Source organism: Mercurialis annua, linkage group LG4 (assembly GCF_937616625.2).
Source record: "Mercurialis annua linkage group LG4, ddMerAnnu1.2, whole genome shotgun sequence".
In the NCBI taxonomy this organism is placed as follows: domain Eukaryota; kingdom Viridiplantae; phylum Streptophyta; class Magnoliopsida; order Malpighiales; family Euphorbiaceae; genus Mercurialis; species Mercurialis annua.
The window spans coordinates 35,717,143-35,731,531 of NC_065573.1; the positions used below are offsets into that span (position 1 = coordinate 35,717,143).

Below are 14,389 nucleotides of genomic sequence, written 5' to 3' on the forward strand. Positions count from 1 at the left end.
TTAAAAATAAAATTTTATGAAAACAATAAAATTTTATTGTGTTTAAATGTATAATAATAAAGAATAATTTTTTTTAGTAAAGCTCGACCAGGCACGCGGGCTTATCAAGCGAAGTATTTGATGCTCAAATTCAATTTGTACTTTTTCATACATGAAGGACATATTTGAACATTTTTATACATTAAGTGCATATTTGAACCTTTTTAGACATGAAAAGCATATTTAAACATTTTTATACGTGAAGGGCATAGTTGAACATTTTTATACATGAAGGGCATATTTGACTTATATGCTAAACATTGAGGGCATATTTGAACCACCTCAAGTTTATTAAGCCACGTCAGATGCTACCTAAGCAATAATTGCCAGTTTTTAAACGGTGTTAGAAGAAGGGGCTTATTTGAGCTATTTTTTAAACGTTAAGTGTGTTTTAGCACCTTTTCAAACATAGAGGGCCAATCAGCTCCTCAGGCCAAACATGAAGGGCTCATTTGACCCTTTTCCCTAAAAGAAAAGAAAGTTGGTATGAAATGTAAAGATTTAGAAGGGATAGTAAAAAAGTAAATGTTGGAAAAAAAACAGTATTTTATATAAAAAGCCCTAAAATAAAAAATAGTCTAAAACTGACAATTATAGATTTCTGTCTAAATTGGGAATTTGGACTATTTTGGTTCATTGTCTTAAATAAGATAGGCGAAATAAACTTTTGTTGTATCCAAAATCATTTACTGCGAACATGGCAATATCTGATTGGTCATAAGATATCCCCATGGGTACCTCAAAAAAATGGTGCACCCGATAACCCACCTACTTTTGCCGACGAATTAGCAACTCCCCAGTCCCACTAATTTAATGTTTTTAAGCCAATACCAATCACCTACACTCAATCTCATTTCAATTATTTTTTTAAGCACAGTCATTTGCTTAGAAGTTACAATCCAGTTCATACTGCACAAAGTCAGTAATACCCCAACTCTTTCACTCAATAACGCAGCCATCCTCCCTGGCAGGAACGTAATTATGGTAAGCCCCAAGGTCAGTCTGCGGCTCGAAATTATCCAAAATAAGATATTTTATTTATGAGTGTTTTTCGAGTTTTCTCTTTTAATTTAATTTAATTTGTTTTGTTTTACTTGCATTCGTGTCAACGGACGCCAAAAGGAATTCAAATACAGTTGAATATTTGTCCTCTCTTCCTTTATTTTCCTTTTTTAATTTTATTCCTAAAAGGAAAAAAATTAAATATTAATTTAATAAAGAATTAAATAAGTTTCTTGTTCAATTATTTCTCCTGCGTACTGCCACTCTATTCAGTTCATCTCTTCCCTCCAATCATTTTCATCTAAAAAATTAAAAAAAATCTTAGTATTTTTAAATCATTTAATACTAAATAATTATAATAATAATAATAAGTTAAAAAGAGTGGCAAAGGGACTGGTTTGGAGAAGTAGAAGAGTATAAGAAACTTATTATCTCTGCTTTTACGTAACTCTTTGTTTAATTTCAAAATTAAAATTTCGGTGTTCTTCTTGTTATTGATGATCGCTGCTGTTCAAATGCCTTGTGTTTGATTTTACGCTCTTGATTACATAACAGGTACTGATACTCATAATTTTGTTTTGCATGTCAAGTTTTTTTTGGCTGTGTTCTTCAATTAGGGTAAATGCTGAAAGTTTTTTGTTTGTTTGTTTGTTTTTCTTTTTTGAGGTTTGAATTTCTGTTTAATTTTAGAGTTTTTGACTTGTGATTAAGTGAACTGCTTGACTTTAATTTTGTATTTTTTTACCTGTTTGATTATAATTTGGTTGCATGCATGTGTTGATTTGATCCTTTTTTTAGTTATGATTATGATTTTGGATAGCACATATTATATACAATATCCATGTTATATCTCTGTTTTTTTTTAAAAAAATTGCATCTTTGTGTCCTTTTAACTGGGAATTTATGAGAAAGAAAAGGCACATCATGGATAGTAATTTTATGAAGACTGAATTAGATACATTCAGTGTGGATCTTAGGTCATTATTACAATTTTTTTTATGAATTGTTTTTTTATATGTTTGATTGAATTTGCTGTTTCTTTCCCATGTTTCTATGTTGCTAGGAAGAGATCAAATGGACCAAAATTTACAGGATATGATATCAAGCCAGTCTCGAGGTATTTTTTCAGTTCAATTTTTTTCCTTAATTTTTGATACTTAATGTGTTATTATTTTTGATCTAATGTTTGTTGAATAGGTCGATCAGAAATCCCTTTTGCTAAGAAAATTGGAACAAGTGCATGGGGAATTCAAATCAGCAGTAATGCTTTTCACTCATCTAGTGATGCAAGTTTGTTTTCTACCTCATTACCGGTTCTTCGTCACGAACAATGTATGTTAAAGGTCTTCTTTAGTTAGATATATATTAATAAGTAATGTCAGAAAAATTATGTATATTTTGATTGGCAAGATTAGTCGCAATTTGTTTAGCACTTAATACTTTTTTTTTTAATCTTGTGTAGTGAACTTCAATGGTTCCAGTGAAGTTAAATTCGATGATTCGAAGCAATGTGGTCAGTCTCTTAAGGATGGGTCATCTAAGTTAAATAATATTGAACTAGAAAATGGTAAGGACCTATTTGAAGATGTTGAAACAAATGCAATTGGAAACCTCCTTCCAGACGATGAGGAGGAGCTTCTTGCCGGAATAATGGATGATTTTGATCTTAGTGGATTGCCTAACCAAACAGAGGATTTGGAAGAGTATGACCTCTTCGGTAGTGGAGGGGGAATGGAATTGGATATTGAATCTCAAGAAAGCCTTCGAGTCAGTATCTCAAAATTGGACATATCTGATGAGCTTGCAGCAAATGAGATTGGCCAGTACACAATTTCAAATGGTACGGGAACTGTGGCTGGCGAACATCCGTATGGGGAGCATCCTTCAAGAACGCTATTTGTTCGAAACATAAATAGTAACGTGGAGGACTCTGAATTGAGGTCTCTCTTTGAGGTTTGTTATCTATATCTTATTTTTGTGTAATAATTTGCTTGTCTGTTGTCTTTATATATATTTTTTGTTGTAAGGGTGTTCATGGTTAGTGATCTTATAACTTAGATTAGCACTGGGTCATTGCTGTACTTATCTTAATTTTGGTGGTTTTTCGTATATTATTCCTTGCTATTTTATGGAGTTTCTGATCTCTTTCTTAGTTATTCTGGAGTACAGGCTTTTACTATTACATTATGTGAAAATAACCAAAGAGAAAGAAAAATCCTGCTTTCTCTAATGCCATGAATATATCCTTTTAGTTTTACAAGGCATGATCTCATATTGGCGATAGAAATAATTGGTATTGCAAACACTTAGGCCAAAAATAATATGCCTTTTTTATGTGAATATTGTCTCTAAGCAAAGTTGATATTTCTAAATATATTATTTTTCTTTTCTTTTCTTTGCCATGTGGACAACGCAAACATGTGTTTTTATGCTAAAGTATTATTCTTTGTGATATTTATCAGTTGGAAAAAATTAATCAAGAAAATTTTTGTTGAGCTTGTTAATTAGTCTGTACATTATTGTACTGGGCCAAAAATCAATTTTACGAGCTCATTTCATAAGGTTAAAAGGAGTGGATAAAATTTGCATAGTGCAAAAATATAGTGTCTTTGGTCTTTTGCTTTGTAACTTCTATAAATGCATATTGAACCATCTAAATAAGATTTTTCATCTACCTGATTGAACATGTAACTGAATGGTTTATATCTATCATTTTATTAGGTGATGTATACTTATTGTGGCAATTTTTGATGATGAAATAGGCATGAATTTGTTGTTTGATTTGATCAACTTTTGCACCTACCATAATGTGATCTACTGAAACTTAGTTTAGCAGATAGTATACTTTTGCAGTGTTAAGTGCAAAGCATTATTTTGTGTAAGCATTTATTGGTACAGTAGAGAAACAAATAGTTTATCTTTTTGTAATTGGTTAATCTTTTTGTCCTATGTTTGTCTGCCGGTCCTTAAAATCTTAGCAACATGGCACTTAGGTGGGGAGAAGTATTGCTTTTATAGAATGATGGTTTTCTTGCATTCACTTTCTTTATGATCACCGAGGAAAGAGAGAAAACCTTGGGATTTAGTGTTATCGTCGGGCATTGGGTTGATATGCAATACCCTTGCCAATATAGTTTACTATCTGAATTAGAAAAACTGCTTTAATCTTAATCTCATGGTAACAAAAGAAGGCAGTAGTTATAAATAATTGGAGAATGGTGTTTATGGACGTCTACAACTTGTTTGCAATGTGATTGATCTTTTATTCTCGAGTTTGCTGTGTTGCATCCATCGTACATTGTATTGTATACGGCATGCATAATATTGTCCTTTAGTTTATACAAATCTAGAGCTTCTGGCAACTTGTTCCCTTAATAATCACCAAATGTGCTAATTTGTGAAGAAAGTAAAGCTGAGGTTTTGATTTATTTTCTATTTATCCCTTGTAGATAGTTATCTTCATCTGCTAGTGGAACTTACTTTGAAATTTCTTCTGTTGTTGTAGCAATATGGTGATATCAGAACTTTATACACAGCATGCAAGCATAGGGGTTTTGTGATGATTTCGTATTATGATATTCGAGATGCGCGGGCTGCAATGCGTGGATTACAAAATAAGCCTTTAAGACGAAGGAAACTGGATATTCATTTTTCAATTCCCAAGGTTTAAATAGACTCTGTACTTTTGCCTGTTGATATTGTTCATTCCTTCAAGATTTCTTTTAATCCTTGATATCCTGTTATGTATCAGGATAATCCTTCAGAAAAGGATATAAATCAAGGAACTCTTGTAGTGTTCAATTTGGATGCATCTGTATCAAATGATGAGCTTCGTCAGAAATTCGGGGCTTATGGGGAGATCAAAGAGGTATAAGTGCTGCAGATATGGAAGTTTCTTGTACTTCGTTCATTTTTTTTAGAGATTCTTATACCTAAGTTTCAGTAGCTGAATAAGCAGCAATTTTTATTTAAATTGCAGATAAGAGAAACACCACACAAGCGACATCATAAATTCATTGAATTTTATGATGTTAGATCTGCAGAAGCTGCTCTTAGGGCACTAAATAGGAGTGACATAGCTGGAAAACGCATCAAACTTGAACCTAGTCGCCCTGGTGGAGCACGTCGAAAGTAAGTACTTAGGTGTCTCCTTAATGTCTTAGCAATGACCCTTAGTTTTTTCTTTTAGTGCATTTTTTATTATCAACATCTAAAAAATGAAATACTGATAAATTTGGTGTACCATTTGAGAGATGTCTCTTGATTGATAGAAGTTTTTTCTTAGATTTATGACCTGCATATGCAGATGCATCCAAATATAAAGGCTTTTTAGGTGAACTTGGAATATTTTAATTCTTCTGGAAAAAGAAATGGGGGGAAGGATAGGATGATATGACGTTGTATTTGACACTTGTTTATGTGCTTTGCATTCACAATGAATAGAATTGTTAGGATGACTCTAAACTGTGAATTTCATTGTTTATTCTTTAAAAATATAGTTTCATTAACATAACATGATTTTGAAACAAAATTTTGTATGAGTTTCTAACTGTTGTTAACGAGACTTCAATTGCTATGGAAAAGGTCGGGACAATAGAACTTTCTTGTTGTTTGCATTTAACCGAAGAGTTTCTAGCCAAGACTCTGGCCATTCTTTGGTAACAATTCATTGTATTATTTTTCTGTCCTGGAAACTGAACAGGTAAGAAGCTTGCTAATGTTTCAGGACACTTAGAAATATAATTTTTTTTTATAGACCTTGTAACTTGGAATAATTCAAGGTTCTGGTGAAAAGGTATTATATAGCTCGGATGGTGATCTAAATTGAAGATTCTTGATCTAACTAGTATATGAAAGGAATACAACGAGTGGCCTTCAAAATACCTATTTTATGGACTTATTAAAGTGCTCATCTTGGATCCCTTCCTAGAATTTTCTTTCCGACATATCACATGTGAGGATGTTGTTTGCTTTGTGATGTTGTATGCTACTATCCTGAAGAACAGGATAACCCGTGAGTGCTAAGACAATACCGTGCTAATGAATTTAAGTTCATATGCTCAAGTTTGCAATATATTCCTATACTACTGCCTCCAGTTCCAGTATTGCCTCTATTTTTTATTTTTTTATTTTAATTGAAAGAAAGTAAAAGAGGGGGTTGGGGTTCTTTGCGTGATATGATGGCAGTCAAAGAATAGGATTTCTATGTCTGGCCGAAGAATATAAGTTGAATTCCTTTTTATGTAGCTTAATGCAGCAACTTGGCCAAGAGCTGGAACAAGATGAAGTCAGAAGTTTCAGGCACCAAGTTGGTTCCCCAGTAGCCAACTCTCCTCCAGGTAAAGAAAATAATAAAATTTTCTTTTTCTTTGACTGAAAATTCAAGAGTCAGATTTTTGTTTATCAGCTTGTATTTTTTTCTCTGTTTTCATTATTGAGATGCATTTTGGGTATGAATGGAGTTGTTAATCCGTTGCAGGCAACTGGACACAATATGGCAGCCCAGTTGAACATAATCCATTGCATGGCTTTAGCAAGTCTCCGGGTCTAGGAACTCTTAGTCCTGTAAATGGGATTAATGGGTTAGCTTCAATTCTTTCCTCACATATGTCTAACCATGCAAAGATTGTTGCTCCTATTGGCAAGGATCAAGGGAGGCCCAGCCATGCAAATCAAATGCTTGGTAACAATGGAATAATGCAAGGAGCAACTTTTCCACATTTTGACCGGAAATTGAGCACCAGTCCTGTTCCAATGTCTGCTTTTGTGGAATCAAGCTCAAAATCTAATTCGTCTGGTATTGGAACATTATCAGGTCCTGAATTTCTATGGGGAAGTCCTCCATACTCTGAGAATGTAAGCTCTTCTGCTTGGCCAGCACCATCTGTAGGACATGCATTTGCATCAAGTATGAAGGGGCAGGGTCTTCCGCAAATTAGTCGGCACAGCTCTTTCCTTGGCTCTCATTACCAGCATCATGTGGGATCTGCTCCTTCTGGTCTTCCTCTTGATAGGCATTTCGGTTTCTTCCCAGAGTCACCAGAAACATCCTTTATGACTCCAAATGCAATTAGGGGCATTGGTGTGAACCACAACAGTGGAAATTATATCATGAACAATATGGGAGCTCGGGCATCTATGGTTTCCGGTATTAGACTTCCAGGATCCATTGGGGAAAGCAGTTCACCTAGTTTTAGGATGATGTCATTCCCAAGGCATAGTCCAATCTTTCTTGGAAATGGGTCTTATTCAGGACCAGGAACAGTCAGCAATGATGGATTTGCTGAGCATGGCAGAAGCCGGCGACTTGAGAATTATGGTACCCAGATGGATAGCAAGAAGCAATATCAACTTGATTTGGATAAAATTAATAGTGGAGAAGATTCTCGGACTACATTAATGATTAAAAACATTCCTAATAAGTAAGAAATTCACCGACTTTTTTTGAAGATGATAGAGAAGTTATGTCTGTCATTTGAGGTTGTTGATTGCAATTTTTTTCTGTAATTATTTTTTAGGTACACTTCAAAGATGCTGCTGGCTGCCATAGATGAAAATCACCGGGGTGCTTATGATTTTCTCTATCTTCCCATAGATTTTAAGGTAAAATGATACTTAGTTAACTGTCATTTGGTGGTTTGAGGTTTGCACAAATTGAAAGTACTAATGGTTAAATCATACTGTTGCAGAATAAGTGCAATGTGGGTTACGCCTTCATAAATATGGTGTCTCCTTTACACATCATTCCATTCTACGAGGTGCATTTTGGTCCTTTAGTTATCATCTGAAAGCGCAGTGTATTGTTTGTTTCTGTGCATCTTCTGCATGAAAAAATTTAAACTGAAGCTGGCTGCAATTTTTTATTTTTTCCAAAACTAGCCTTCCTAATTTTATTTTTTTCCACTTTGATGGTTTTCCTGTCCAAGAAATTTTTTTCATCACCTACAAACATGAGACGTTGCCATGAATTCTTATTATATGTATACTAGAATCTTACGCCATGAATATTGTATTCAGGCGTTAAATGGGAAGAAGTGGGAGAAGTTTAACAGTGAAAAAGTTGCCTCCTTGGCATATGCACGAATTCAGGGCAAAGTAGCCCTTGTGAGTCACTTTCAGAATTCAAGCCTAATGAATGAAGATAAGCGATGCCGACCTATTCTCTTTCACTCTGAAGGCCAAGAAATTTGTGATCAGGTACCCTTTTTTTTTGAGAGAGAGAGATCAGGTAACCCTTTTGAGCTTGCATTTTCTTCAGCAAGAAAAAAGTTGGTACTTGTGATTTTTTCTTATAAGTATCATTTGCATATTGTATAAGAATGTCGTCCTTTAGTAGATTATTGTTGAAGCTTATTTGGTCTAGCTAGTGACTAGTCAGTTTGATAACCTTGTCTAATCATTTATGATTAAGTAGTGATCTTAGGAGGAGCATGATTAGATCATTTAAAGAGAAGTGGATTCTAAGTGAGTCAATATTGCAGAATGTCAAAAGAAAGAAATGATTGTTGGAGTTTTATATGTCTAGGTTTTTAATTTGGTCTCGCTTTTGGTGAGATGAAGATCGATTTAGGTAAACAGCCCAAGTGTTTAGTCTTATTAAATGATCTATTAGTCAAGCTAATCTGGTTTCAGTTTCTGAAACATGTAAAAGGTAAATAAAATAGTTCCATTTTCTATTTCTTACAATCAGTGGTCTACTCATTGGCTCTTTTAATTAGATTTTAACAGGAAATTAAAAGTCAAAATCTCGAGTTTTAGCTATTGGAGTCTCACTAAAATTTTGTTGCATGATATTTGTTATATTTTTCTGAGGTGTGCATATGTATGTCTAATCCTCTTCCAGGAACCTTTTGTGTCTGCCAACTTAAACATATGTATCCGTCAGCCAGATGGTTCTTATTCTGGGGATTCTTTCGAGAGCCCAAAGGGCACTCTGGATGAGATGCCAGACGAGAGTTGACAATGAAATTACACTCCTACCCTTGAATCTTGGTAAGGAGTGCTACTACTGACCATTACATAGGTATTTCAAGTGTACAGAGTTGGAAGACGGGGAACAAATGTTCTTCTGCTCGAATGATGTGCAGTCTCCACTTTTGCGTCACGGATACTGCAAACTATTTCATAATGCAGAGAGCATTTTCGTGTTGAAAACCAAATTGTTTGTTATTTAACCAAGGGAATGGATATAAGGTATCGCTAATCGCTGAGGTTTCAGATTTTTTTTTGCTTTTGCTTTTGCTTGTTGATTCCATTCCTGCTTTTATACCGGGTTTTGGAGTCCAATTGCACATATGTTTTACATGTCAGTATACATATATGTATATGGGTTATATGGGTGGAAGGCTGTCCATCCAAATTGTATAGGAGGTGAGGAAAACAGAACCTAGGGTCTGTTTGTTTGTACTGCATGTCAGATGCTGTTATGCAACTGAATGTGAATTTAATTATGTATCTGGTGGTTGTACAGTTTTAAGTAATAACGTTCCCTTTGAAACTAATAGTAATGTACTTTATTTACAATATTTACAATGGCCTTTTGTATTATTTTGACTATTAGGACTAATTAGGAGTTCCCATGACCCGTTTCCCCCATCAACCTCGTTATTTATTAGTACTTAATATTATTAGTGGATGTAATTAATTTATTATTAAAATAAACACCTATTTTAAATTAAATATTAGTGAAATTGTATGTATATCTATTATTTTCCTTTTCTAAAATTTTGTAAAAGATATTATTTGGTACTTATTTCATTTTTATGATAATGTCAAATTTAATTCTTTAAATAGAGAGAAGAATAGAATTAGATTGATTTGATTTACTGATTAGTATAAATATCAACTGATTTAATCTAAAATTACAATTAAAAAAATCAAATCATAGTTGATGATGAACTATAACATTATAGTTTATAGTTCAATTCATTAACAAATTTACTTGAATTATTTCATCAACTCATTTTTTTTCCATGTTTCACTAATAATAGTTTTATTTGGAATGAATTTCTTTATTTATAGATGTATATTGAAATGTAAATTAATACTCCTCCGTCCAATAGAGTTGTCCGCTTTACTTTTATCACACAGTTTAAAAAAAACAATTATTATTTATAAATTTTATAAAAAAAAATTTGTCATACCCTTATTTAATATAGGGTACACTTACAATTTACTTTTAATTTAGTCATTAGTGGATTTTAAATAAGGTAATATAAAAAAATTGAATATAAAAATTAATTAATGTTGAAAGAGGATAAGAATTTTAGGACTAAAAAAATTCTCAAAGTTGACAATTCCATTAAAACGGAGGGAGTATAATTTTAATGTGTCGTGTTTGTTATATTGCTGCAGAGCCATTTGAGCAATAAAAGAGACAATTGTCCCATTTAATTAAAAAATACTAGCTATAACAAATTTTAAATTTTAGTTGTTATATAGAAAAATACACTTTGCCTTTCTTTAATTTTAATTTTATATTTATAAATATTTTATTTTATTCTTTTGAATTTTAATTTCCGGCTACGTGGATGATTATATATTTATCTTATTTTTATCCAGAAGATGCCACTAATTAATTAAATAGGATGGAGCGGGGCCACGTCTCGTGGATCACTAACTCAAAGCAAAAGTTGACGGGGCCACTTGGGGTGAGAGGGAATAGGATATACTTGAGAATTAGGCTAACAAATTTAATACGATTAAAGGGTGAACAATGTCTTTAAATTTTTGTTTCTAATTAAATAATTTCTTTTTTTTATAATTTTAATTTCAAATTATAATTACAATTTAAATAAATCACTTTAGCTAATTAAATTTGTATTTAATGATTAAGTAAATTCATGTTTGATGTATTTAAAGTCATTTGAATTAAATTAAGAGAATTTGAAATCTGATTAACTAATAAAAAATTAATTTATTTGACCAGAAAATACATTTGGTACTAATTTGAGCTCCATTCCATACACAACTTCAAAGACCAAATTAATTCATTATTCAAATTGATACATACTATGTTTCTCTTTCCTCTTTTTATGCCTTCTCATTTTTTTATTAGCGTGTTTTTATCAGTTTTTAATAATATTATAAATAATTATTCTTTATTTTTTATTTAGATTTATATTTTATATTAATAAAAATGATAATAATTGTGTGAATAATATATTTATACATATAATTAAAATGTTAAATTATATTAATAAATTGAAAAATCATTTTCTCTTATTAGTTATTTTATGGCAGCAAAAAATGAAATACAACTTTAAAAAATATAAAGCTCAAATTTTATTTCGTTGGACCGTTGGTGCAATTTATCTTTGTATTATTCATCAGAAAGAAATATCTTTGTATTTATTTAAAGCAAAATATTCAAACATACCCTTAATATTTTGTTTTTTGTATTATTCATCAACTAAACATTCATCGTCCTTTGCGTATTATTATACGTATCTCATGTTTGATTGAGCCAGGGTGTGAACTGGAAATTCACTTTTACCCTGCTCTCTTATTTGACTACGTTTTTATTGGAAATATACATCTTGAGATCCTTGTACTTTATACTGTTTAATAGTTTGATCCTTAAGAGTTTATTTTGATTATTCCAGTTTCAATACATTTAATTGTCCAATTTATATATTTCTTTCAAAAACTATAATAGCTTTTCGTGTTTTACATGTGATCTGTAATGTGACTCGTCAATTTATATTTTACTACTCATTAGTATTTATTATCAAAATAAAGAATAACTTAACAATAAATTGTACTCTCTATATTTTTATTTAATTATCACTTCAGGATAAACTAGTAATATTTAAAAAGTATTTTTTTTAATCATTAAAGATGAAGACTAACATGATTTTATTTGTTTATTCCATTAGTGAAAATTTTAGCTATAAAAATCAAAATGTATTTAGGGTTGTGGTTTAATAAAAAAATGGGGTAAATTTATATTATAAATGTCACCTAATGAAAATTATTTATAAACAACTATTTTTTAAGTGACAACTGAATAAAACTGAAGAGAGTGATGTATTAAAACATGATTAATAATAGAAAATATTAAAAATAGTATACTTTAATTAGAATTCCAAATAATTTTTTCAACATGATATTATGGATAATTTATTTTGTCAATACTCTAACTTCAGTAATAATCTTAATAAGTTTTTAATTAATGATTATATTTTATAGCATAAAAAGAACATTAACTTGTTATTGTAAAAAAAATTTATTAGTTAATATTCAAACTTTAATAATTATTTTAAGAGTTCATTAATTAGTTATTATATTTTATAAAATAAAAAGGACATATGTGTATGTTTCCTTTGTATGGATAATGTACATTCCAGTTGACAAGTCTAGTTATAATTGTTTTGTTTGAAATAAAAATATCTACAAGATGGTTCGTCTTATTCATATATTCATGACCAAAAATACGAACTATCTTTTAGATAGGCCGTGAAAGCGGAAGAAAGACCATAATATCAACAGACGTCTATTATTGAATTTGTCCGACCTCTTTTACCCTCATAAGTGCTCGTATATAAAGTATAAATGTAGATAAAATTAGCATAAATAATTTTTGGATGTATTGTAATTTTTGAAAAAGAGTTCAAAAATTAGTGATGTTGAATTTTCTAACAATACACAAATTTATGCATATCCTTATTTGAAACTCATCATTTATCTTAAATTTTTATAATAACAATATTGTATTTATGATATTTTAAAACTATACATACAGAGACTGATGTAAGGTAGGGTCAGGTTGGGCCTGGGCCCTACCTCATATTAAGAAAAAAATAGTACAGTCTAATAACCTAAGTTTATGAACTAACTAAACTTTCTCACTTTGTGTAACAGTAAAAAGCAACATGCCATTTAATATATTGCTTGAATTTGATAAAAAAAATTCATTAAATTTTATAGAAAAATATTATATAATAAAATTTGATATGCAATTTAGACTAGTTTAAAACACTATTGAAGTTAGGAATTGTATATCCAAGCTTAATTATTATATAAATCAACATAAATGTTTTCTCATGTTGCACATATCTTATTTAAATTAAACTCTCATTTTAAATTTTTTAATATATTTCTATTTAGAAACATATCTTTAGTTTTTTAATTCTTTCCAATTTAGTAAATTTAATGTGTGTGTTTTTACTTTCCGTGTTATTTTCTATTAAGACAAATTCATTGCATGAAAATAAAATAAAAAAATTGAAATGATTTTTCATGATATTGTTGAGCTAATTAGAAAAAACCTATTTATTTGGTGTATTTTTTTTGCGGTATGATATTTTATTTTTTTTGAAATTAAATTTGTGCCCTAACTTAATTTTGGGGTTGGCTTCGTCACTGTATACATAATTAATTTTATATTATTAAATTTCACAGTAATATATATAATTATTAAATGAGTGATATACTTATTAATATTTTATAAATTTAGTCAATAAATTTAAATCTTTTTATAGAAATTAAAATATATAAACTTTATACAAGAAAAAAAATACAGAGGCTTCATTTAATGTTATAAAAATATTGAAACATAGAATATGTATATTTGGGAGAACAGAAAAGGCCTGCAGAAATCTAGCAGTTCCATGGTGGCAGGAGAACCCAACATCATCAGCGTCACCTACCTGTCAACTCGGAAGGTCACCGCTTACTATAATAAACACACGAACCCCACTTTTAAACCTTCCTGCTCGTGCCACGTAACCCAATGTGTCATCAAGAGGTTTATTTTAGTTCTAAGTGTCCATTTCATTAACAAATACAACAAATTTCGTACTTACATGCGTTTTGGTTTAATTCTACAGTTTTCCTCTTTAAAAATTCAACTCTTTAAACGTGTGACAATTTCAAACTATATATTAATATTAATAAGTGAGATGTATATCAAAAAAAAAGATGTATGCAATTTGAAATTAAAATATATACAAATATAGTTTTTCTTCTCTAACAAATTAGATGATCTATAGATTGAAATTTAAGTTTGAATTCTTAAACTCTCTTCAACTATTTATTTCAATTCAAAATTAGTTGAAAATGAGATTTATTAAAATGTAATATTTAATAAAGCTCAAAACTAATTGAAATAATTATTAGTTTTAATATCGAATTGCCATTACTAATTCTTTTATAACTTTTATTTGTTTTATAATTGGAAAAAGAAGAGGGCATGTGGGAGGATTTAAACCCACGGCTTAATAATTTGCTACTTAATGCTTATTCAATTTTTTTAACATTTAATTTAATTAAATTAAATTGTTTTGAATTTTTTTATCTGTCCATCCAATTAAAATTGCATATATTAAGAAATAGTTATTCTTGTTTT

At 30.5% G+C, this 14,389-nt stretch overlaps 1 protein-coding gene across 1 annotated transcript; it reads left to right on the forward strand.

Annotated features, from left to right (window-relative positions):
- The first annotated feature begins 1,321 nt into the window (after nt 1–1,321).
- Nucleotides 1,322–9,573, forward strand: LOC126677170 (protein MEI2-like 2). The gene is made up of 13 exons (XM_050371659.2): nt 1,322–1,596; nt 2,105–2,158; nt 2,239–2,373; nt 2,504–2,994; nt 4,547–4,705; nt 4,793–4,909; nt 5,021–5,172; nt 6,289–6,380; nt 6,521–7,463; nt 7,560–7,644; nt 7,731–7,799; nt 8,059–8,238; nt 8,885–9,573. Exons 2-13 carry the CDS (start codon nt 2,116–2,118, stop codon nt 8,999–9,001), a joined length of 2,583 nt encoding a protein of 860 aa, XP_050227616.1. The 5' UTR covers nt 1,322–1,596; nt 2,105–2,115; the 3' UTR covers nt 9,002–9,573.
- Nucleotides 9,574–14,389: the final 4,816 nt, after the last annotated feature.